The sequence below is a fragment of the Aspergillus piperis genome (assembly GCF_003184755.1).
Source record: "Aspergillus piperis CBS 112811 unplaced genomic scaffold BO85scaffold_15, whole genome shotgun sequence".
In the NCBI taxonomy this organism is placed as follows: domain Eukaryota; kingdom Fungi; phylum Ascomycota; class Eurotiomycetes; order Eurotiales; family Aspergillaceae; genus Aspergillus; species Aspergillus piperis.
The window spans coordinates 388,419-411,598 of record NW_020291605.1 but is presented as its reverse complement, the minus strand read 5'-3'; the positions used below and the strand labels follow the sequence as shown (position 1 = coordinate 411,598).

Sequence of the window (23,180 nt, the reverse complement as noted above, 5' to 3'; positions counted from 1 at the left end):
ACCTTAATAGTCCTTTAATTTATTATATATTAGATTATATATTTAATATTTCTTTATTTTTCTCTAAAATCAGCTATTTATATTAATCTTTATATTTATTTTAATTATTTCCTTATTTACTTGACTTTGTTAATATATTTTGAGAAGAATATTTTATAATATATTTCTTTAGAACTATTTGACTAGTTCTATCTATAAGAATTAATCTGAAATAAATTATGTTAATAAATATAAACTTTATTTAATAATATAATAATTATATATAAATAAAATATATATATATAATTAAAGTTTTTTAAGATAATTATTAGATTTTCTTATTCAAATAGAGGGACCTTAGTAAGATAAAATCTAAAATAAATTAATATTAATCTATAATTAATATTTATTTATTAATTTTTATAGAATTGGTTAGCTTGACTATAGAATATAAAAAATTTTATATAAAATAAAAATAATCTTATAGTTTTTTTATATCTAATTATTTTTAGAGTTATGTGTAAGCTAATATTCTAATTAATATTTAAATTAATTAGTCTCTGTCTCCGAGTCTTTAACTTTTTAATTAATATATTTTTATTATTAATAAGTAGATTTTATTATAAATATATATAATCTTTTATATTTCTAATATTCTTATAAATTTCTTAATAAAGTATTCTAATAACCCAAAATACTGAAAGTATATCTCAGAAATAAGAAAATCTAAAGTAATAAATAATAAGATTCTGTAACTAAGCCTTATTTTAATTTTTAAAATAAATAAAGAATATAATATAAGTAAAAACTAATATAAAAAGATTTGGCTAGTATAGTAGTAGTATCTTTTATAAATCTTATTGATCTAGGTGGCCAGAGATTCTATATAAGAGAATATTTTAAAAATAAATAATTTCTAGTTAAATTATTTATAAATAATATTTTAAGATAAAATTGCTCAGTATTTTATAGTTTAGTATAAGATTATTTTAAAAGTATTTTATAAATTTTATTATAATAATTTTATTTTAGACTATTATAATTTTTTTCTTAACCTCTAAATAATTAATATATAAAATTTAATTAATATAATATAATTAGCTAAGTCTTTAACCTTGTAAAATATATTTAAATTCTTAATAATATTAAATAATTTATTATAAATATTTTTAAATATAATAACTGACCAGGGGATTATTAGAAAATTTAATAATATAATTTAATATTTTATATAAATTATTAAATATATTTTATTATATTTTTAAGTATAATTAAAAGTATAATACTTCTTATTATAAAGAATTATAATATATATATACTATCTAGTCAAAAGTCTCAGAATACTTAAAATTTCTTTAATTTCTAATACTAATAACTTTCTTAAAAATTAAGATATAAGTCTTTAATTCTAAATATAAATAAATAACTATCATTTCTATATATAAGTATAACAAATAGTAAATAATATTTATTATTTAAGAAAATTTATAATAAATTAAAATCTTTACTATTTTTTTCAATGCAGATATATTGAAAAATTTATGTAATATATTATTTTTTTATATTTTTATATTACTTTTCAATCAATTTTAAATATTTTTTTATATATATTATTTCTTATAAAACTCAAAATTGATTATTTTATAATTTTTCAAAAATATAGATATAATAATTTATTTGTTTTTTTAGAAATTTTATATGGGTTTCTATACAAAATATATAATTCTTTAATTTTGATTATATTTAAATCTGTACAGTTTTACATAAAAAAATTATAAAAAAATATTTTGGTAGAATATTAATCTTTTAATATTTAAATATTATAATATCAGTTTTAAAATCTACTATATCATATAAATTTGTCGAGATAAATAGTTTTAAGATAAATAAATTTTAATATAAAGAGATTGTCCTTAGATTTTTAAATCCTTATTATAATTTTTATTACTTTTTTTATAAGTAATTCATATTTTAATAATTTTATATAATATACACAGGCCAGATACTTACAGTAGTAATAATATATATATATATATATATAATTTTAATTATTATAATACTAAAGGATATATTAATTATAATACTAAAATTATTACTATTAAGTAGGACGCCTGTATAGATAATCTAATTAATAATATAATTATTATTAAAATCTATTATAAATATAGTTTGAAATCTTGTTTAATTTATATATATAATATTTATTGATATAATAACTCAGTAATAAATATTAATAATAAGTAAATATTTAACTAGCTTATATTAATATACTACAAGATTACTTTTTCCAATTATATTAATATTTTTATTTGGGAGGATTATAGTACAGATATATAATATTTAAATATTATATTTATATTTAAGGTTTTAACCCAATAGAGAGTTATATATATATTATATTTTTTTTATATTATTACTTATAAAGATTTTTCTAATTTAATTTCAGATCTTAAGGTCTCTATAAGCAGTAATATCTTTATTAATTTTATTAATTAATAATTAAGTTCTAGTTCCTATAGTATAACAACTGAATTAATTTATTAAAAATTATATATATATATATAATATAAGATTTTATATCTAATATTTTCGCTTTACTAAAAGTAAGATAATTATAAATAAGTTAAAAATTAATATAAAATCTTATATTATTATTCTTAAAATATAAATATAATATTAAGGCAGGTACAGAACCCTCTTTTATAAATTTAGAAATAAATTTAATTAATTTAATATAATCAGCCTGTTATAAATATATAAAATTAAATATAAAATATACTACAAAATTACTTATATTAAGATTTTAATTATATTAATTATTTAATCTAAAATAACTATAAATATTACTTTATTATATGTTTAAGATTTTTTTTAAAGAACATCACATTGCTGTCATGCTAATATATATAAAAATATTTAATTAATATTATTTTATTATTTTTTATATAAATAAAGATTATATAATACCTGCAGAATTTTAGTAGATAATTTAAATAATAAAGTCTTTACTATTTTATTATTCTCCTTAATTTTATTTTTAAACTGCAGTCTACTGGTTTAAAAGAATATTATCAGTATTATTAATATTATTTATTATATTATAAACGTGCTCTTCTAAAAGATTTAAAAATGAATTAATTTATATAAAATAATAAAATTTAGAATATAATTATAAGCATTATCTAAAAATATATATATAAATTGTTAATAAATTATATTATTTTTTAAATTAAGATTTTATATAAATATTATCTAACAGCGTACTTATCAAGAATTTATTATAATTATAAAATTATATTTCTAGTATATTTAATTATTATATTAGATAATAATTATTATTTCCAGTAAACTTTCCAGATCCGGATAATATTTTAATCAAGTAATTAATATTATAGTATCAAATTAGATAATAACTATATAATTAGAATATTTAATAACTATATTTCAATTTCTTTATATATAATAAACTAAAATAAAAAAACTTTATAATAAAATAAGCTGCCGGCTAATTATTTTTAATTTAAGTCAAAAAATTATCATTTAAAGATTTTAATAGTTATCTGAATTTTTTAATTATTTTATTATTTATAATTTAATTTCTTTGGGTTTATACCTGTTATTTAGGCTTTTAGAATTATTTATATATTAGTAAATCATAGAAAGATACTCAGAGATATTAATTTTATAAAAGAATATGTTGATATATATCTTATTTTTCTTATACCTAGGGATTAAATATATAAAAAACTAATTATAAAGATATTTCTTTAAAATAAACTAGTTTTATTACAATTAAAAATATTATAAAATATATAAATAGATTATATTTTATATATCAAGATTTTAAATTTTCAGAATGATTTTTATATATTAACTTCCTGCTCTCTCTATATTACTTTAAATTCTAAATATTTTTTATATTAAAAGACTCAAAGATAGTTATTATATAATAATAATATTATTTTATTTAAAATAAATAATCAGCCAGTATTACTTTTTTACTTTCTTTTATATAATATTTTATAAAATAATAATATTAAATTATATATATTTAAATAAATTAATAACTACTTCTTCTAACTCTAGTTATAATTTTATTTAATATTATTATTATCATTAAGTTAATAATTAAAATGATATTAATAGAAATATATAAGAAAATAAGATATAAAATACGGAAAATTAAATAATTTACTAATCATATATAGCTTTAAACTACTTAATAAGATTTAAATTAATAAGAGTATATATTAATTTATATCAAATATATAAAATATAATATTATTATTATTCAAAACTCTGCTTTAACATAATACTTAAATAAAGATATTTTAATATAAATAATTTTATATAATAAAAGATCAGGAAATTAATATTTTACTAATAATAAAAAATATAATAATTTTATATAATATAATAATTCAGACACAGTGGCCAATTACTTATAATATAAAATTATTTTTATAAAATATTATTTAGGATTATATTCTACTTAATCTTTAAATTTTCCTATAATTTTTTATAACTTTATTTAAAGAAAAGACTTTTACTATCTTCTTATAAATACAGTTATAATATCTGAAAAACTTATAAAAATATATTATAGAAATATATTTAGTGCTACATTTCTAATAATATTTAAAGTTATTAATATCTTCTAGTAAAATATTTAATTATATATATAAGTTCTTCGCGGTCAGGTTAATTATTTAAAATTATATAATTATTAAAGCTATTTAAACAGTCATATTTCATATTATATAATAAGAATTTCTAATATAAAAAAAAGAAGCTTAGAGAGGTATATATAATTATATAAAAATAAATAAATAATATAACATAAGTAAACAAGATAAATAAAATAAAAGTTATATAATTCTAGAATATTACTTATTATTATATTATTTTTTTATTTAAGTCTTGCTGTCCTTAACTAGTAGTAATTTATTTTTTTATAATTTAATATAAATTTATTAGTCTTTACAGCTGCTAGTTATTATAAAAAATACTTAAAAAATCCGAAATAAATATAATATTTTATATTATAATTCTAAAATTAGAAGAACGTATTCTTGAAATCTTTATTAAATATTAAATATAATCTACTATACTAAATATCAGTTATTTAATTTTATATCAAAAATAATTATACTATAGATAGCTTACCAGAATATTTTTAATTATTATTTTATTTATTTATTAATTTTAATAAATATAATAATATCTTAAAGCTGGCCTGGCAGTAACCTAAACATATTATATAATTAAAATTTTTGAAAATAAAAAAAGGATATATATATATATATTTTCAAGAAATAAATTCTATATATATTACTGATTTTATGAATAATAAATATAAAATTATATTAGATTTTTAATAGTTTTTATAAAGGCTGGCTATGTTTTAAATTATAAATATTAATAAAATTTTATTATCAATATTAAAGTTAATAAGATAATAAAATTACTTAATTTATTATATTTATAAATTCTAGAACCTCTAGATTCTATTTTATATAAAAATTTAAATTTATTTTATATAATAAGTAAATTCACAGGCTTAATTCTAGATAATAATAAATAACAATAAATTGATTAAAATATTTAATTAAATAATATTTAAAATTTATATTTTTTATTTATAAAAATAATCCTATAAATTCATGAAACAGAATTATAATAATAAAATTAATTAATAATAATAATTCTAAACAGTTATTCTAGATATAATTAATAAATAGAATAAATTATTGAATTATATATTAATTAATAATCTTTATTTATATATTAGTCTATAAATAATATATCATTAAAAACTCTAGTTTAATCTATAAGATTTAATATAGTTTATTTTAAGAATTAATTCAGTTAATAAATAAATAAATTATATCTTGGGCGGAAATCTGTATATAAAAAAATATTATTTATTTATTAAGATAATCTATTATTATAAGAAAAATATTAAATCTGTAATAGTCTTCTAAAAATAAAAATCTATAAATATATATTATTATAATTAATTAAAGATTAGAAGGGGTTGGAGTAATCTAAATAATAAATTTTAATATATATATTTTTTTATAAATCAAGTAATTTTTTATATAATATTAGATATCTCTATTCTAAATATTTTGATTATTATTAAAAAAGCTTATCTACTAACTAGATTTATAAATTATTTTTGTTAAAAAGATTATTAATTTATTTTAATATAAAAATAATTTATTTTATAAATAAGAGGTAATTAGTTTCTTATTAATAAATCTATTCCTAAAAATTTTCTAGAAAAGTATAAGTATAATTAATTTTTAGAATATAATTTATAATATAGAGATTTTTATATTATAAAAATTATCAACCTTAAATTTAAAATTATATCTAATCTTAAAAACTCAGGCTTTAATAATACTTGATAATAATAATTACTAGTTATTCTTAAATTAATTTTTTCATATAAGATAATCAGGTAATATATTATTCTTTTTAAATTAATATTTAATAATAAAATAACATTTTTATTTAATAAGTCTGCCGGGTATTAAGTTCTTTAATAATTATAAGATATTTTGAAACACAAAAATTTGTAAAAATTATAAATCTTTTTCTTTATAATAGATTTTTTAGCTCTGCTTTCTATTCTGTAAAATTATATATAATAATTAATATTCTTTAATTATAAATATTATAGTTATACTTAGAAATATAGTTTCTAAATAATAGATTATGAAATATTATATATTTTTAATTTACTGGTAAAGGATTTCTATCATCATTTTATTTATGATATTAGTTTATATATATATATATATATATATAAATTTGAATAAATTATAATAGACTAATACTGGAACTGATATTAGAATTTATTTTAGAATCTAGAAGATTTTTTTATAAAATTAATTTTAAATAAATAAGATATTCTTTTAAAGAAGCTAGTTTATAGACTTAATAATTTAATTATAATCCTTTATATAATATAAAAAATAATACAGAATTAAAGAATTAATTAAATTTCTTTAATAATAATCAGATATTATTATTTTATAATTATAATAATTTTTATAAAATCTATCTGGATACCTGTACTCTGTAATAATAATAAAAAAATCTAGAAATTTAATTTATATAAAATTTATATTTTATTTTATTTTTATAAAAGATTAATATATTATTTATATATATTATAATAAACTTACCTAGAAAATCTATAAAAATTTTATTAATAAGATATTAGAAGATTACTAGGTTATTAATAAATTTAGATAATAATATCTAATATTTAAAGATATCATAATAAAATTTAAAATAATTAAGTCTTCAGGTTCAGAATTCATATAAATATAATAAAAATCTTAATGAATATTAGATTTTTCTAAGTATTTTTATATTCTTAAAATAATTTATTATCTTATTAATTAAAGAAATAAAAAAAGAATTCTTACAGGTCAGAATATTAAGCTCTTAATAATCAATATATAAATATAATCTTTTTCCAGACTTCTTTACTATCAGACCAAAAAAATAAATAAAATTATACTAAATGAAATATTTTACTAAACTTTTAATTATATAATTACAGGCAACTTCAAGTTCTTTTAAAATTACTTTTTAAAAAAAAATTATTTCCAGTAAATTATCTTTTTTCAATTAGAAATATAATTATAAGATTAAAAAGCAGATAAAATAACTATTTTAAAGTATTTATTAAATTATAATAATATTTAAAGAGAGTTTATTTTATTTTTTTAATTAATTTAAATATTTTATTTTAGAACTCTATCTTCTCTGTAAGAATCATCTTAATTATATTAAAATTATAAAAATATTCTTAATTTAAAAATTCTTAAATATTTATAGAAAATAGTAACTTTAATAAGAATTACCTTAATTTTTTTTTACTCAACATCTATTATTATCTATAATTAAAAATATTTCATTCTTAGGAATTCCAGGAAGTTCTAAAAATTTAATGTAAAAAATTTTAATTTATTAAATTTTAATATATTTTTATTAAAACCTCCTGTAAAGTACTCTAGTAGATTGAAAATCTTTTTTATTTTATTTTAGAAAAGAGTATCTGTTATACAGTATTAATTATCTTTTTAAAAATTATAATTTTATTGAATAATCTTTACTAGTAAATCTAATTAATTATATTTTATAATTAAATATCTTGAAAATTTTATTAGAATAATTTAATCTTAATTTTATTTTATAAAAAAATAGATTAAATAATGATACTATACTAGCTTATCTTTATTAATCATTTAATAGAATTTCTTACTTTAAAAATTATATTATATTTATTTTAAAATAATATTATAAAAGTTTAATTTAAATATTAAAAATAATATACTACAGAACTAGTGTCTATTGATTATAAATATAAATTAAATAATATAAACCAATAATATTATAATATTCATTGTAAAGTCTATAATATACAATTAGTCTCAAGAAGAATAATATTAATCTAAAATTAGTAATTTATTTAAACAACGAAATTAATATTTATATAAATATAAATATTGGCACTGATATCAGCAAGAATATATTATAAATATTATTAATTTACTATTTAATATTAAAATCTTAATGATAAAGTTTTTATTCTCTTGGTCTAGCAGATTTTGTAAATCTAATAAATTAATATTAATATTTATCTTATTTAACAAAAAGACTTCTTCTAGATATTACTTCCTATTAAATTATTATTTCTTATTATCCTTAATAATTTAATTTAATCTGTTTTTTTCTTTAAATAATTCAGACTAGATATCACTGTTTTTAGTAAAAAATTTTCTGGCTCCAGGCTGGTAGCGCAGCTGGTATTATAAAAAATTTTAATTAAAATTAGAAAAAAATAATTATAATAATAGTAATATTAATTTAAGTTCTTAAATTAAATTATATATTTTTATTTTTTATTATTTATTATTAAAATAATATATTTCCAGTTCATGGCATTTTCTATATTATTTATTAAAATTTTATAAAAATTATAAATCTGTATATACTACTAGCAGTTTTAATATTTTTTTAAAATATTATTTATTTTATATTGTAATTATATTATTAAAATTAATTACAATATTTTTTATAGAAGAAGCTTTTCTCTAAGTTAATAATAATTTATAATCAAATATAGCTGATTAAATTCTTTAATATTATAATTTTAAAAATATTTTTTTATATTATACCACCTGTCTGAGTTAAGATAATATTAAAATTTTTTAAAAATGTTTTAAAATTCTTATTACCTTACTGAAAAGATATAATTTTTTAAAATTTTTATTTTTTAATTCTTATTTTTATAGATTTTATTTAATTCTTTTATTATCTCTTTATGGATAGCTATATTATTTATATCTTAATATTATAATAAAATTCTTTTTTCTGTATTTTTCTTTAATTATTTAAATATATAAATTACTCAAGATATATTATCTGGATATATAACTAAATTTATAAATATTTAAAATTTAAATATATTTTAAATTTAAAATAATTTCTCTTATTCTGCTTATTAAAGGGCTTGATTTTTAAATATATTAATTTTAATTATAGAATTATATATTAGAAGAAAAAAATAATAATATTATAAAAATTTTATTTACAGTTTATATATTAATAATATTCTGTAATTTAATAATATATTAATTCAGTTATTTATACTTATTCTGTTAGATTTATTAATAATAATTTTACTATTTCATTATTTATTATTTAGTTTCTTCCAACCTGCTTATAAGATTAGCGAGAAATTATAATTATATTATATTATTTATTATTCTTTTATTTTATTTTATTTCAATCTATTTTATTAGCTGTATAGTCAGACTCTATCTTATAAATTATTTAGAAAAATTATTTATAATATTAGAAATTACTTCTTGATTCTAAAAGTATATTATTTATTAAATAAAAAAATAATTCTAATTTAAAATAGGGTCTCAGAGCTTCCAAGATTTTATATATTATAGTTAGTCAGCACGCAGCAACAAGGCCGGGTAGCTGAGTCCTCCAGTAGGGACCTGTCCCATAACAATAATATTAAATATACCTATAAAAAGTATAAATTATAATAAATCAGTATTTATATATATACATAGATATCTGTAAAAATAAGATAATTTATTCTAATAAAAGATATAGAAGCCGCAGGCAGAGAAAAAATTATATTAATAATAATAATAATTATAAATCTAGTTAATTTTACAAGGACAAGATTACTTAACTATTATAAGTCTAAAAGACTCAATATGGTATAAATAGATAATAAATAATATAAATAACCATCTAATACCCCTAGAAGAGTAAAAAATATATATAAATATGAATAGTATCTGACTATAATACAGTATATATATTTTATCTGTAATTTTGGATACATTAACATAATTTATATAAGAAAGATTATATATTATTCTTTATAATGTCTATTATCCATACATGAAGTTAGAACTAACTAGCTTCAGTATTAATTGAGATATAATAGATTCAAAAAAAGCATCTTTTATAAAGATAACCAGATGGGCCGCCCAATCGTGTGGGCTGTCCAACCGTTGATTATGTTATTAAGATTGTAAGCTTACCACTAAACCACTCGTGCTTGTTAATGACTGTTGGAGCCCACCTCCGGACATCCTTTTGCCAATATTAAGTAAGATAGATGGTTAGTTATATGTAGGGGAAATGATGACTGGGGACTTACTCAGCTGAGTGGGCAACTTGTTTAGGTTGCCAACTTATCAGAATCAGTACGAGCGAAGCAAGCAGTTATAATTGTCTGTTGGTAATCCGTATATGGATTATTATACTAATCATATTCATTGCCTGTACTATACCTATGAAGGACAGATGACGACTGATTGTCCGGCTGTTGATCAGAGAACTGTAAGTACATATACCCCACTAGTTATTCATGCAAGGGTCAACGGAGCCACTGCATCATAACTCTCATCGACGGCTAAGTAAACCCCCTCCCCACCTTTTGTGTACAATACGCTGTCTAAGGTGGTCATGAATGATGCCCAGTCTGACTTGTCAGGCAACAATGGAATCTGTGGGGCCCAGTGTCAGCTACTGTATTAGGCTGCGATGGAGCAACAGATGATCTGACTTTTGTTAAGTCCGTCCACAGTACGAAGATAGTCATAGTTTTCAGCCTAACATGCCGGAGAAAGCCTACCAAGTCACAAGAAAGTAGCCATTGGTGGGTACACCGCTAAACGGAATTGGTGCCCCTCAATGGATCCCAAACAAACAGCCAACAGCCTTTACGCTCCACCCCCCTTTTTCTATTTATTACACAGTAATCAGTACTCGACCCCGCTTTCCCATGGCTGTTGTCGTCATGTGGTAGATCATTTACCAAACCCTCTCATCATATGGCTTTCCCATAACATCGTATCATTCGCTGTCAAAGCGCCAGGCCGTTCCTTCTGATTCATATTTGACTTGTAATTGCTCAAGCGCTAGGTCACCAGCCTCAACCTCTGATCTTGCTCCCAGCTATCCGGTGTTAGGCGTTTGGGATTAGACGCTGGCACGGTTCCCCTTTACTGCCACGCGCCAACCCCGCATGAACAATGTTGATGTATTTCATTACTGCTACTAGTAGTTCCCATCCGGCACATTGACTCATACGCCTGAGTGCCGGTTCTTACCCGTCGATAGGAACCAGCTCGCTGTCCTACAAGTCTTAATTGATTCTGTCTCCTCAAGGAACCCAAATTTTCGAGTAAACTTGGACACGCAATACGGGACACCAGGAGAAATAGATTGATTACTCATACTCAGTAACTCTAGCCTACTCGGCCATTGTGAGCCTTATCGCCGAGACCCAACCAATATCCATTTATTGCCACCAGACAAAGAGGCGGCCCTGACAAATCATTTGCACGTGTGTCTGCCAACATTATTGCCAAACATCTGTTCCATTGACTTCCATATCACCATCTCATCAGCGTACAAACGTTCTCTCGCCTTCAAACAGATGACTACCTGAAACTGACCTCAGAAGCAGATTTCGTGTTGTATTTATTCTCAGCTAGTCGTCCCACCACATATTCTGCTCACTTTTCCATTGTGAAGCAATCAAACCATCAGATTGTTTCAGGCGATGACCTCATTCACTGCTGCTTCTTTGCCCAGTCGTGGTGATAAGGTCAATATGAGTCGTCTGCCGTCTGTTTCGAGTTTAATGTCCCCCCCAGAGACTAAGCCCCTCGAGAGCTTCAGTCCCACCACAATCTCACCGTATACAATGGCCCAGGATCCGCCGTATAACCATGAAGTGAGGCTTCCTCCCATGCCGAGTGATCACAAGCGAACACAGTCGGAAATGAACTTGCCATCGCCGCCAGTCACTCCCTATACTGGGAATAAGAAACGGCGATCGAATGGACCAGAACCGATTGATAAGGATGCCGTCGTCGGTTCCTCCAGGGACCCTGTTCTCTTTCCCCGCCACGAAGGCCTTACTGATATTGCCACTGATGAGCCGTTGTTTGGGTCCATGCTCCCCCCATCGGCGGAAGCGTTGGTTGACCAGCATATAAATTCTCACATGGCGAGATTTGAAAATAAACTTAACAAGCCGACGCGTGACGAATATCTTCTAGCTCTTTCATGCGTGCCGATTGTATCTGCTCAATTTAACCGGAACCCAGCAGCATGGGCTAGGGAAGAGCGGGAGACCTTAGAACGCCAGCTTTTGATGATGAATCGGTGTCGTCCACGTGCTATAGATGCGAAGCTGAAGAAGATCGCTCCGGCTCCCGCAAAGAGGGCAGTTGCTGCCCAGCCTCGTCTGCAACGGACACCAAGGGTAAAGCGGACGCCAAAGTCCACACCGAAGCAAAGGATCCTCGATACATTTGACTCACCCCCGTCGAGTGCCAAGCCGCCTCGCGCCATAGGCACAAACCGGGATGATACAGATTACAACTCCATTAAGGACTATTGCCCCTCAATAGAGACCCTTGGAGGCAACGCAAAGGCACTAAAGGCAGATTGGAAAGGCCAAGTGTTAGATCTCAGCCATGATCCGGATCGGCATTTGCTGAGCTCTGCAGAGCTCAACCTTGCTGCTACTTTAAGGCTTTCATGTGCGACCTACCTATGCAGCAAGCGTCGCATTTTCGAAGCCCGCGTGAAGGCTTTGAATGTTGGTAAGGAATTTCGGAAGACCGATGCTCAGCAGGCTTGCAAGATTGATGTCAATAAAGCAAGCAAGCTCTGGACGGCGTATGAGCGGGTTGGTTGGTTCGATCCCGAACATTTTCGACAGTATCGACAGTATCGAAGATAATATGCTTGGAACTGTTGAACCCTGTGGATCCCGATGACCTGCCTTCCCCATTGATATACTGGTAATGATGCGTCAGAGACGTGGTCGCATGCCTGTACCATCATTAGTCCAATTGCATTTCTCAACTCACAACTTTCGCGCCCGTCAATTAGCCATCGGATATTGATACGGTACTTACATTTGTCACTGAGCATAGCTGGATTCTCTGCAACAAGTGGCAAGGCTGCATACGGTGTTATATTGCTCTTTTCTTTTCCCCATTTTCCTTTCGCTGCGTTAGGCCATCAAATACGGATGTTATTGATTCGATTCAACACTTGGCGTCTTCAGACAGCTTTCAATTACCCTTAGTTTTTTTTTTGTCTGGCGTTATTGTTTCTCAAGGGCTGGAACAATTGGCTGCGATAGGTTAGGTTTTGTTTCTCATGTCGTTCTCCCGATCATTATGCCGACGGCTTGCCATGGCGTCTAGTTTTCATTAGAGTGGTAGATTGTTTCTCGTTGCTCAATTGACATGTTTCCAACAATAAGTTTACACTGGGGTAGCATAGTCAATATTGTAACAGTAACAATTCATGCACTGCTTTTGAGCGGATCAAAAGTTTCGGAGCGTCCGAGGACAAAAAGTAATGTTCATGACAATGTAACAGTATCCCCCAAGCGGATATCGGGATGTCAAAGCCCGCCAATTACGCAATCCCGTCGCCTGCTAAGCCTGCGCCACCATCATTCATCCTCACTCTCTATCCATCTTTATAATAACTCTCTCAAAATATCACTTCTTCTACTGCTTCTGCAACTGCTATAGTAATTGCCCAGGACATTTAATGGAGGATTTGAACAACAATGTCCCATCCCGAAGCGACCCGTGCGGAGTCTTTGGACGAGCAAGAACATAGGGGGGGAGCTGACGATAAGAAGTCTAAGAACAGGAGACCAGCAAGTGAGACTTTTGACTCTTTGTGAATGAGATGGGCCATTCTTTACTAACTCTAGTTTATTACCACAGATACTGCGTTCAGACAGCAGCGCTTGAAAGCCTGGCAGTAAGTTAGTTTGATGGTATACTTTGCCCTCGTGCTGACGCATATAGACCAATATTGACCCCAAAGAGCGTACTGCCTCTTTTTTTTGTTATTGGTGTGATATTCGCCCCCATTGGTGGTCTCCTGCTATGGGCCAGTTCACAGGTATGTAATACCTACCATAGAGTTTCTTCTCAATAACCGACGAGCGATCATCAGGTACAAGAGATTGTCATAGACTATTCTGAATGTGCTGAGAAGGCGCCCACCTCCTATGCAGCCTCTATTTCAGACCAAGTTAAATCTTCCTTCAAATCATCAGGCGATAATTCCATTCCAACGTGGCAAAGATTCAATGAGAGCGGAACTACAGTCTGTCGATTGATGTTTGAGATTCCGGATACCTTGGAGCCGCCTGTGCTTCTATATTATCGCTTAACGAACTTCTATCAAAACCATCGGAGATACGTTAAGTCCATGGACACAGATCAGTTGAAAGGAAAAGCAGTTGACAACAACACCATAAATGGTGGCTCTTGTGACCCCCTCAAACTTGACCCCTCAACTGGCAAAGCATATTATCCATGCGGCCTTATAGCCAATTCTCAATTTAACGATACCATCCGCAGCCCAAAGCTTATCAACAATGGTGTAACTGCTGAGACCTACAACATGACTAATAAAGGCATTGCTTGGGACAGTGACAAGCAGCTCATCAAGAAGACTCAGTATAATAAGTGGCAGGTGGTTCCTCCGCCTAATTGGCACGATCGATACCCTAACGGTTATGTCGACGGTATACCTAATCTTCATGAAGACGAAGAGTTTATGGTATGGATGAGAACTGCTGCGCTGCCGGCTTTCAGTAAGCTATCCCGCAGAAACGACACAACGGCAATGACTGCAGGAATTTATCAGTTGGACATTGAAGACCGTAAGCTTCCAGATTCAACTTAACATCAAGGTCAACGCTAAAACGCGCACAGGCTTCCCTGTCACCGAGTACGGAGGTACTAAATCGATACTCATATCAACGCGGACTGTGATGGGCGGGCAAAACCCATTCATGGGTATTGCCTACGTCGTTGTAGGTGGACTATGCATTGTTCTCGGGGCATTATTTACCATTGCACATCTTGTTCGGCCGAGGTAAGGAGATTTGGTGAACTTGACGTGTTTTGTCCGTGCCTAGGCTGATTTATTAGGAAACTTGGCGATCACACTTACTTGACCTGGAACAATGAGCAGGAGAGCTCGGCTGTGGCAACCGGGCGGGATGGCAGATTTGGTTCTCATGCTACTTAAGAAGCATACTTTCATTTTCCCCTTATTGTTCATCGATGTTGGTTCTGCTCATGCTCTTCTTGGTCTACGGACCTAACTTACAATGTGAATCTTTACTAGGCGTTTGTAGGTGGCGTTCCTAAACAGGATCTGATACCCACAGGTATTTCCCGTGGGCCTATGTTTTATGATAGTTTCGACACATCTGTCTATCTAGGAAAAATAAACCGCACCTGCTAGTCGCTGTGCCCTTCCTGTTGGCGCGATCTGGGAGAGTGTCAATCTTCTCGGCGAAACGCGTGTATCCCTTCTGTGGGACATTTCCCTGGCATGCAGCATTCCTGACACGGGGGATTGTTTGGGATCTTTACAGATTCCACGTAACGGTTGGCAATGAGGCTTATGATCTTATATCTCTCACCTCGTCTCTTGTCTTCGGTGCAATAGAAAACCTTCACTGCCCTATACACAATATGACATTGTTACTCAACTTACACGCGCTCTTTACCGCCATTGTTTTTGCCAATCTTTCAACCAGATGCAGCGCACAGCTCTCTGGACGTGACTTTTGCTCCACACCGGCGCCCGATGAGTCACTCCGAGCAGAGCACAGGAGATTGTATGATCTACAGGCCCAACGTGGCAGCACCGCTGAGGAAAGCCGGGAGGTGGTGTCTATGATTGAAATCGAGACATGGTTTCATATCGTAAGCAGCAATGAAGCATCCAACGCAGTATCAGACGACATGATCACCAGTCAGGTCCGTCACCGTTGATTTGTTGGCTTATGCCTGCGCAATATCCTGTTTTGGACTAACAACTCCTAGCTTTCCTATCTTCAGAAGGCATATGAAAGTGCGACTATCAGCTATCGGTTGGAGGGCATTACTCGTCATATAAATGACTCTTGGGCGCGAAATGATGACGAATTGGGGATGAAGAATGCCCTACGAAGGGGCAATTATAGCACTTTGAATGTCTATTTCCAAACAGATCTTCAGGCGTCTTCCGACGACACTTCTCGGGGCTTCCCCTATAACGGCAATCGACGAACAGATGTATCGGGTCAATCATCAACAACTGTCCTTGGCTTCTGTACGTTGCCTGATCCGAGCGTGAATTCCAGCAGCCCTCGTTCTAGTTACATCAAGGATGGTTGTAACGTGTTAGCCGATACCATGCCGGGTGGTAGTTTAGCGCAGTACAACCAGGGCGGCACAGCGGTTCATGAGGTTGGCCATTGGAATGGGCTGCTGCACACGTTCGAAGGTGAATCGTGCTCCCCTGATAATGAAGGAGATTACATTGATGACACCCCTGAGCAATCGGAGCCTACGAGCGGATGCCCCGCCGAGAAGGATTCATGCCCAGATCTTCCTGGCCTTGATGCAATCCATAATTTTATGGACTATTCATCTGATGACTGTTATGAGAGTTTTACTCCAGATCAAGCTGAGAGGATGAGGAGCATGTGGTCCGCTATGCGGGAAGGGAAGTGACGGAGGACGCATGCAGGGGTATATATAATTTGCACATATACCAGCTATAGATAGAAAAGAATGGCAGCACGAATATTAATGTCTCATTCCTGGCCCCTCGAGTTCCTTGGGAACTGACGATTACAATTCATGAACATCTCGTACAATTCAAGTATTAAATAGCGATTGATGCAAATTGAAGGCCACTTGTTCGAAATTCACAGCTGGCTGTCATGTAGTATGCGGGACCAGATCATCGCTTGCGCTTTTTCCCACGATCTTCATCATCCAGACCACTTTCCCTGTCCTTTTTCTTTGCCTTCGTTTCGAGTTCGTCCCAGTCTTCACCACTCTCTTCGTCGGCACTGAAGTCATCGCTAGCCTCGGCACTGGCATCATCGTCGAATTCACTGTCGTCTTCTGAACTCTCGTCGGCGGCCGCCAGCTCTGATTCAGAAAGCTCAAACGCGGACTCCTCGTCTTCGTCTGATCCGCCCTCTGAATCCGACTCTGCGGCCAAGAATGACCAGCCCCCATCAGCGAAGAAACCGTATGGGTCACTTACGACTGTCTTCATGATTGTTGTCCAGTTCAAGTTCAGTGGACCCTCTGTGAAAGCTATATCAACAGAATCTAGCCAGTCTTTGACACCCTCTAGCGATTCGACAGGGATTGTATTGATATGAACAGGGGCCCTGTGGAAATCCTTGAAAACAAAAACCAGGTCAAAGTTTTTGAGTCCAAACTGGTGACATTAGCAGCAGTAAAATACCAGTGGTAAAATTCGCACTTACCTGTACTCTCTCTAAATGAGCAATCTCTACCTCATTCAGAGTAATCACCAGGAAGGGCGGCTCTGTCAATTGGACAAGAGCATCTGTTGTGGGTTGGATCAAAACATTAGAGCGGTTTGGTACGCCAGTGAAACCAATTTCTCTGAAAGGGATGTCAACATCCACGCTTTCGTCTTTTCCGGCATCTGCAATCTTTTCGGCGAAAGCCTTGAACTCCCGATCCAGAGCGGCTCTCCGCCGTCTCTCTTCCTGTTCGGCTTCGAACTCCTCTTCATCCCCATAACGATGCTTGCGCCTACGATTGCCGGTTTCATCAAACTGCATTTCGGTTGCCTCCCGGTAGAACTGCACATCTCTAGTCTTCCTTTTCCCTATCATAATAGGTGTTTTCAGATGAACATGTATCAGAACGATCAATTCGTGAGCGCAAGGTTGGAAAAACAGGTGCTTCACGTTGCTGAACAGGACATCTACATGTTCATTTCGAAAAGGTGACATGTAACGAAGACCGTTCTGATGGATCTCAACTTCCCCTGGAACGCGTTTACCATCCAGAGGAGGCCGAAGGTATACATCAGGCAGTTTTACAGGACGACGATCTAATCTAGTCAGTCCCCGTGCATTCAGATGGTTGAGTAGCAATACTTACTCCTGATTTCAACCAACTTGTCTTGTTCTACCACATCTTCCATTTCCTTCTTCTCTTGTTCCCGCCGCAGAGCATTCTTTCGAAGTTCTGTGATGTCTTGAGCGATCTGGGCCAGTCGGTCGTTGTCCTTGGACCGGAGTGTCAAATTGCGCAGAAAATGGGCGGAGAGGTCTTCGAAAGGCTGATCATCCTTTCGGCCCACGCCTTGACCCGGTGAAAGGAAATTGATTCGGAGATACGCATACTCTCCCTCGTCACTCTTGCTAGCATTCTTGATCGTGTTAATATGGAAGGGTACTGGCCGACCCATAATTGGCACAATAACCGTGGAAGCCTTCTGATCTACATAAACGGTTAGGTCTTTCACCCTCGTTGGGAGCTGATTGTCTCTCTTGTAAGACTCGAATCTCTTGAACTTTTTCTGTGTGACTCCGTTATCATCGCCAGTCGTACCGGCAAATCTGTCCAGACCTTCCTTGGTCTTTTTGCCAGCCAACTCCTTTTGATGCTCACGTCGCCGTGCTTCGGCACCTTCATTAATCTGAGTGGGTCTTTCAGCACGAAGCTTCGTTCTCGTAACATTCCTATTGGCAACAGAGCTTGATTTCGCCTCCTTCTTCTCCTTTACTGGTCTCTGTGGCTCTTCTTCATCCCCAAAGTAGAACGATACAGAGTCCATGTCAACACCAGCATCTTTCGTAAACACCAGAGGCCCGGTTTCTCCGACGCGAACAGTGTCTGTAATGATCATCGAATAAACGGTTCTATTCTTGTCTTTGATGCTCGCGTCTTCAACGTCAGTCAGACCAACTGTGACAGCGAATGTCATTCCGCTCTTCAAAACCTTATCGTTCTTTCCGTTAAGAACCATATTAGCGTCTCGAAGCTCAATTCCTATGCCAGCGCCGACAGTTTTCAGGAAATGAGATTCAAGCTCAGGCTTCTTTGTCCGAACCATATTCATCGCCTTGCTGTATAGGTCCTTAGCCACGGCCCCGTCACGGACGTCTTTCAAAATCGCTTCGCGGACGTTTAGTAGAAAGGCGTAATTTGCCTCCTGAGTTTTCGTCGGGTCAACTAGGTAGGTGCGTGCAATCATCGAACTGTAGGTCTTGTAACGAATGCCGAAGCCAGCAATTATTATCCCCGGCTGCAAATTGTTGTTGTCGGATATCGCAGTCAGCTTGAGATCATATTTCCCTCCACTTTGGATCACTGGTCCATATGCCCAATCGATTTGTTGGGGGTCAAATTCGGCCGGCAATTTCGCTAACTTGTTGAAGAATTTTGCGTCGTCTATTTTCGCATCAATCCGCATTGAAAGAGCTTTGTGGCTCATCTGCTTCTCTTCATCAAGTAGGCGGGACATTTCATCCACGAAGTACTCAGACATCAGACCACTGCATGCCCGCGATGCATTACGTATAGATACCTTTGTCGTGTCAGCCAGTCACACCTCCGAAGACATGTAAAACTTACTAATTCATCAGTATCCTTGACAGAGAGAGTAGCTGAAAGAGCGGGCGAAATATCCACTTCCTCGACTTCATTTGACAATGTTGCATAAGCCTTCTTCCAATCTTCTGCGAAAGGACCTGCGGTTGTGTCTTTCGGCAATACGCCAACTTTTTTCTTATCATTTCAGGGCAGTCAGTTCCATCCAAGATTGCTAACGCTGAGGACAGTAGGACTCACACCAGCATTTTTGATAACGTCAATGCACTTTTCGAAAGATTTCATCTTCTCATCTGGAGTCTTGGATGTCACTAATATCTCCACCGGAATCTTGCCACCTTTCAAGGGTTCAAGGTGCTTGGCTGCAAACAAAATGTGCCTGTCAGTAATCGAGGCCATGCTAAATTTATATCTTATGAAAGAACTCACCTTTCTTCGCGGTAGTCACCACATACACCATCTCCGTCGTAAAAACAAGAAGCGTAGCGGGAAATTCATAGCCAAGGAGCCAGAACTATTTATGATGGCAGGTGAGCCGACAAGAATAGGATTAAGGGGTAATGAAAGACATACGTGCATTGCGTTGTTCTTCTGAAAGCTGTTCGCTTCGTCGGTTTTGCCCATTAGGATCACAATCGACGACACACCACCGAAATTGGCATGACTAGATCGTTTGTCGGCTTTCCATGCATTATAGAAGCTTGATAATCTATTGAAGAAAGTAGATTTGTCTATCACAATCTCTTCGGCCATGATTTGAGTGTATCAATCGGTGCAGCCTGCCAGCTTGGCGTAAACACTTCAGCTTGTGCAGAAAGTCCCCGTAGGAACCTTAGAAGGTAGGGTGAGATTTAGTGGAGGTCAGTGAGCGAAGTTTCGTATTGAGAAATTCAATGTACCAGATTTGCGGAAGGTAAAGAAAGAGATATACTAGAGGATATCTTCACTTGAGCAATGGAAGAAAGTAGATTGAGACTCATCGACTAGCTCTTACTTCTGTAGAAGAAACTAAGATAGGGTAGCGCAAACGCGAAACCTCCGAAGGCGCGTTCGCTCAAGTGTTCCTGACAAATCAGCGGTGTTTGATTTGTTTGCTCATTGGTACCCTTCCATGCTTAGTACCTCTCCACCTCAAGGCTAAATATTTCATCTCGGACATTGACTTCTTCAGTATCTCGTGGGCTATTCACTTCTAGCTCCTCATATGAAGCTGCCATTCTATTTAGTCATCAACAGTTTTCATCATAGCTATCCTCACCTTACGAGTTAGCCCTCATTCAGTGTATGATGTGCCTCTAGTTAGGACATCTTTCATGGAATCTTGCAGCGCGGGCTGGCAATGTCATTGGAATAAGCGCTATGCTTATATTTGTATATCACTGATAAACTGTCACCTCTAATGCTTTCTCACACGCCTCAGCATGGCCACTACTCAGACATTACCCGCATTTGATCATACCTCGAGCTTGGACTCGGGGAATCCGTCCCGCAGAAAATCGCGACAGAATGCAGCTACTGGTGCCTCTGCTGCGGGGGTGCGGGCTCTTAGTGCACAATTGGTTGCATTCTACTTCAGAGCACCTATTAAGGCATTTTTTCGCACCCGAGTTGAGTATGATACTAGACTGTCTCATAAGTAATGTCCCTTCAGTCACTGACAGCCCATGCTCTTGTTCAGTTATATGGTATGCGGTTGCATTGTTCCTTCGCCGGCCCGGTTGCACTGATCTCTGGAGTCCATGTCAACTGATATATATGGCTCTTCCTGTTATTTCGCTAGGCCTTCGCTAGAGCTGTCAATCCTCATTCTGCGAAAACCGGTTGGTCTCTGCATACAACTACTCCGGGGTTACTTGTCCATGCCGTTCGCACATATGGGTGGCGCTTCATCCCTAATCAAGTTATGCCACCTCTCCTAGCCAATGCTGGGTTGGTTTACCTAGTCTCAAATTTAATTGCCTGGGTTGTCTAACTGTTATAGATAGAATTGGAGCCGTCCTTTACACGTCATATTTACAAGTCCTTGGCGCTTTGTACGAACCTGCGTCCCAAGGCATCAAACGCGTATATCCACCTGCTCCCCCTTCAAACACATTTGCAGCTGGGTTTATAGCGGGTACAATTCAGTCAGTAGTAGCCGCTCCTCTGGATGCGCTTCAGGTCCGTCTCCGAGCGAGTGACTTGCTTGAGGGCCCATACAAGAGCATGTGGCATTATGGCCGCCATAAACTCAATCAAATTGGAGTTCGTGGTATATTCGCAGGGTGGGGTTTATCCTTTACTCGCGACGCTTTTGGTTATGCAGTATTTTTCTCTTTCTTCGAGTTCGTGAAGTCGCAGGCCTACTATTCATTTCTGACCTGGTACTACGGCTCACGGCGGACTCATTACGCGGAACATTTACAGCACATCCAATCGAGTGACCGCGGCGTACCGCTCATAAGACCACATTATGCTCTGGAGCCATGTTTCTTGATGGCTGCAGGTGTTGCAGCTTCAGTTGCTCAACAGAGTATACAGCACCCGCTAAGTGCTATCCAAAGTCTCCATGTTGCTCGCCTGGAATACATTGACCATCAAGCGAGTCTTCATCCTTCAAGACGGGAAATGCTACGCCTGTATTACTCTGCATACCAAGAAACCTTGAAGAGATGCAGGAGAAAGGCATCCAGAGCAGGTGGCTGGCGTCGTTGGCTGTTCCGTGGGTTTGCAAGGGACGCCATCCGTCAAGTACCTAGCACTAGTGCAGGCTTGGTGATATTCGAGCTGGTGCGTCGTAAGTACGCTAATATGGCAGACGCTGTATATATCCAGAAAGATGGCTATGACATTCTTTTGACATGATAAATATGCTTGTTTAATCATTGCGCTTCCCCCAAGGGGAAGAAAAAGCCATTGGCTATCGAGAAACGATGTGTAGTGTGTTCGGTATAACCGCTAAGTTGATTTCGGATAGAAACTGTCAAGATGATAAGAGTTCGTTGTCGCTCGTGGTCCATGAAAGCTAGGTATACATAGTAACGACGAGTAGCAAAGGGGCTACCCGTGCTATGATTACTATCTACTAGAATCAAAACAGGCGATAAACAACAATGTTTCTAAAAAACAATGTCCTACGGACGAATCATAATTATCTGCTAATACATACAAGGAGTCTGTCTACTTGTGTGCTCCAGACGATAGCCGCAATGACCAGCCAGC

At 32.0% G+C, this 23,180-nt stretch overlaps 5 protein-coding genes across 5 annotated transcripts; 4 read left to right on the top strand and 1 right to left on the bottom strand.

The window, feature by feature from the left end:
• Window positions 1-12,103: 12,103 nt before the first annotated feature.
• On the top strand, window positions 12,104-13,294 carry BO85DRAFT_376583 (SWIRM domain-containing protein; the record flags this gene model as incomplete). Its single annotated transcript, XM_025656230.1, has 1 exon — window positions 12,104-13,294. One exon carries the CDS (start codon window positions 12,104-12,106, stop codon window positions 13,292-13,294), a length of 1,191 nt encoding a protein of 396 aa, XP_025513495.1.
• An 846-nt stretch (window positions 13,295-14,140) lies between these two features.
• BO85DRAFT_376971 (CDC50/LEM3 family protein) lies at window positions 14,141-15,624 on the top strand (the record flags this gene model as incomplete). The annotated part of the gene is made up of 6 exons (XM_025656245.1): window positions 14,141-14,237; window positions 14,304-14,340; window positions 14,388-14,484; window positions 14,539-15,253; window positions 15,306-15,468; window positions 15,525-15,624. 6 exons carry the CDS (start codon window positions 14,141-14,143, stop codon window positions 15,622-15,624), a joined length of 1,209 nt encoding a protein of 402 aa, XP_025513494.1.
• Window positions 15,625-15,881: 257 nt separating this feature from the next.
• BO85DRAFT_75404 (zinc metalloprotease) lies at window positions 15,882-17,218 on the top strand. Its single transcript, XM_025665639.1, has 2 exons — window positions 15,882-16,364; window positions 16,431-17,218. Exons 1-2 carry the CDS (start codon window positions 16,077-16,079, stop codon window positions 17,100-17,102), a joined length of 960 nt encoding a protein of 319 aa, XP_025513493.1. The 5' UTR covers window positions 15,882-16,076; the 3' UTR covers window positions 17,103-17,218.
• spt16 (chromatin-remodeling protein SPT16) lies at window positions 17,164-20,992 on the bottom strand. The gene is made up of 7 exons (XM_025660574.1): window positions 20,553-20,992; window positions 20,409-20,493; window positions 20,220-20,341; window positions 20,004-20,156; window positions 18,525-19,956; window positions 17,876-18,474; window positions 17,164-17,826 (listed from the first exon to the last, which is right to left on the bottom strand). The coding sequence occupies exons 1-7, from the start codon at window positions 20,730-20,732 to the stop codon at window positions 17,335-17,337; spliced, it is 3,063 nt and encodes a 1,020-aa protein (XP_025513492.1). The 5' UTR covers window positions 20,733-20,992; the 3' UTR covers window positions 17,164-17,334.
• A 137-nt stretch (window positions 20,993-21,129) lies between these two features.
• On the top strand, window positions 21,130-23,175 carry BO85DRAFT_425283 (putative mitochondrial carrier protein). The gene is made up of 4 exons (XM_025658073.1): window positions 21,130-21,591; window positions 21,658-21,664; window positions 21,760-21,908; window positions 21,965-23,175. Exons 1-4 carry the CDS (start codon window positions 21,401-21,403, stop codon window positions 22,821-22,823), a joined length of 1,206 nt encoding a protein of 401 aa, XP_025513491.1. The 5' UTR covers window positions 21,130-21,400; the 3' UTR covers window positions 22,824-23,175.
• Window positions 23,176-23,180: the final 5 nt, after the last annotated feature.

What these genes read in the sequence shown, in the direction of transcription:
- BO85DRAFT_75404 (XM_025665639.1), top strand. Translation starts at nt 16,077, where the DNA reads ATGACATTGTTACTCAACTTACACGCGCTCTTTACCGCCATTGTTTTT. An exon ending in ACGACATGATCACCAGTCAG is followed by an intron (nt 16,365 to 16,430) that starts GTCCGTCACCGT and finishes AACAACTCCTAG; the next exon opens with CTTTCCTATCTTCAGAAGGC.
- spt16 (XM_025660574.1), bottom strand. Translation starts at nt 20,732, where the DNA reads ATGGCCGAAGAGATTGTGATAGACAAATCTACTTTCTTCAATAGATTA. An exon ending in TCAAGGATACTGATGAATTA is followed by an intron (nt 19,957 to 20,003) that starts GTAAGTTTTACA and finishes GACACGACAAAG; the next exon opens with GTATCTATACGTAATGCATC. An exon ending in CTCATTTAGAGAGAGTACAG is followed by an intron (nt 17,827 to 17,875) that starts GTAAGTGCGAAT and finishes TAATGTCACCAG; the next exon opens with TTTGGACTCAAAAACTTTGA.
- BO85DRAFT_425283 (XM_025658073.1), top strand. Translation starts at nt 21,401, where the DNA reads ATGGCCACTACTCAGACATTACCCGCATTTGATCATACCTCGAGCTTG. An exon ending in CCTCTCCTAGCCAATGCTGG is followed by an intron (nt 21,909 to 21,964) that starts GTTGGTTTACCT and finishes TGTTATAGATAG; the next exon opens with AATTGGAGCCGTCCTTTACA.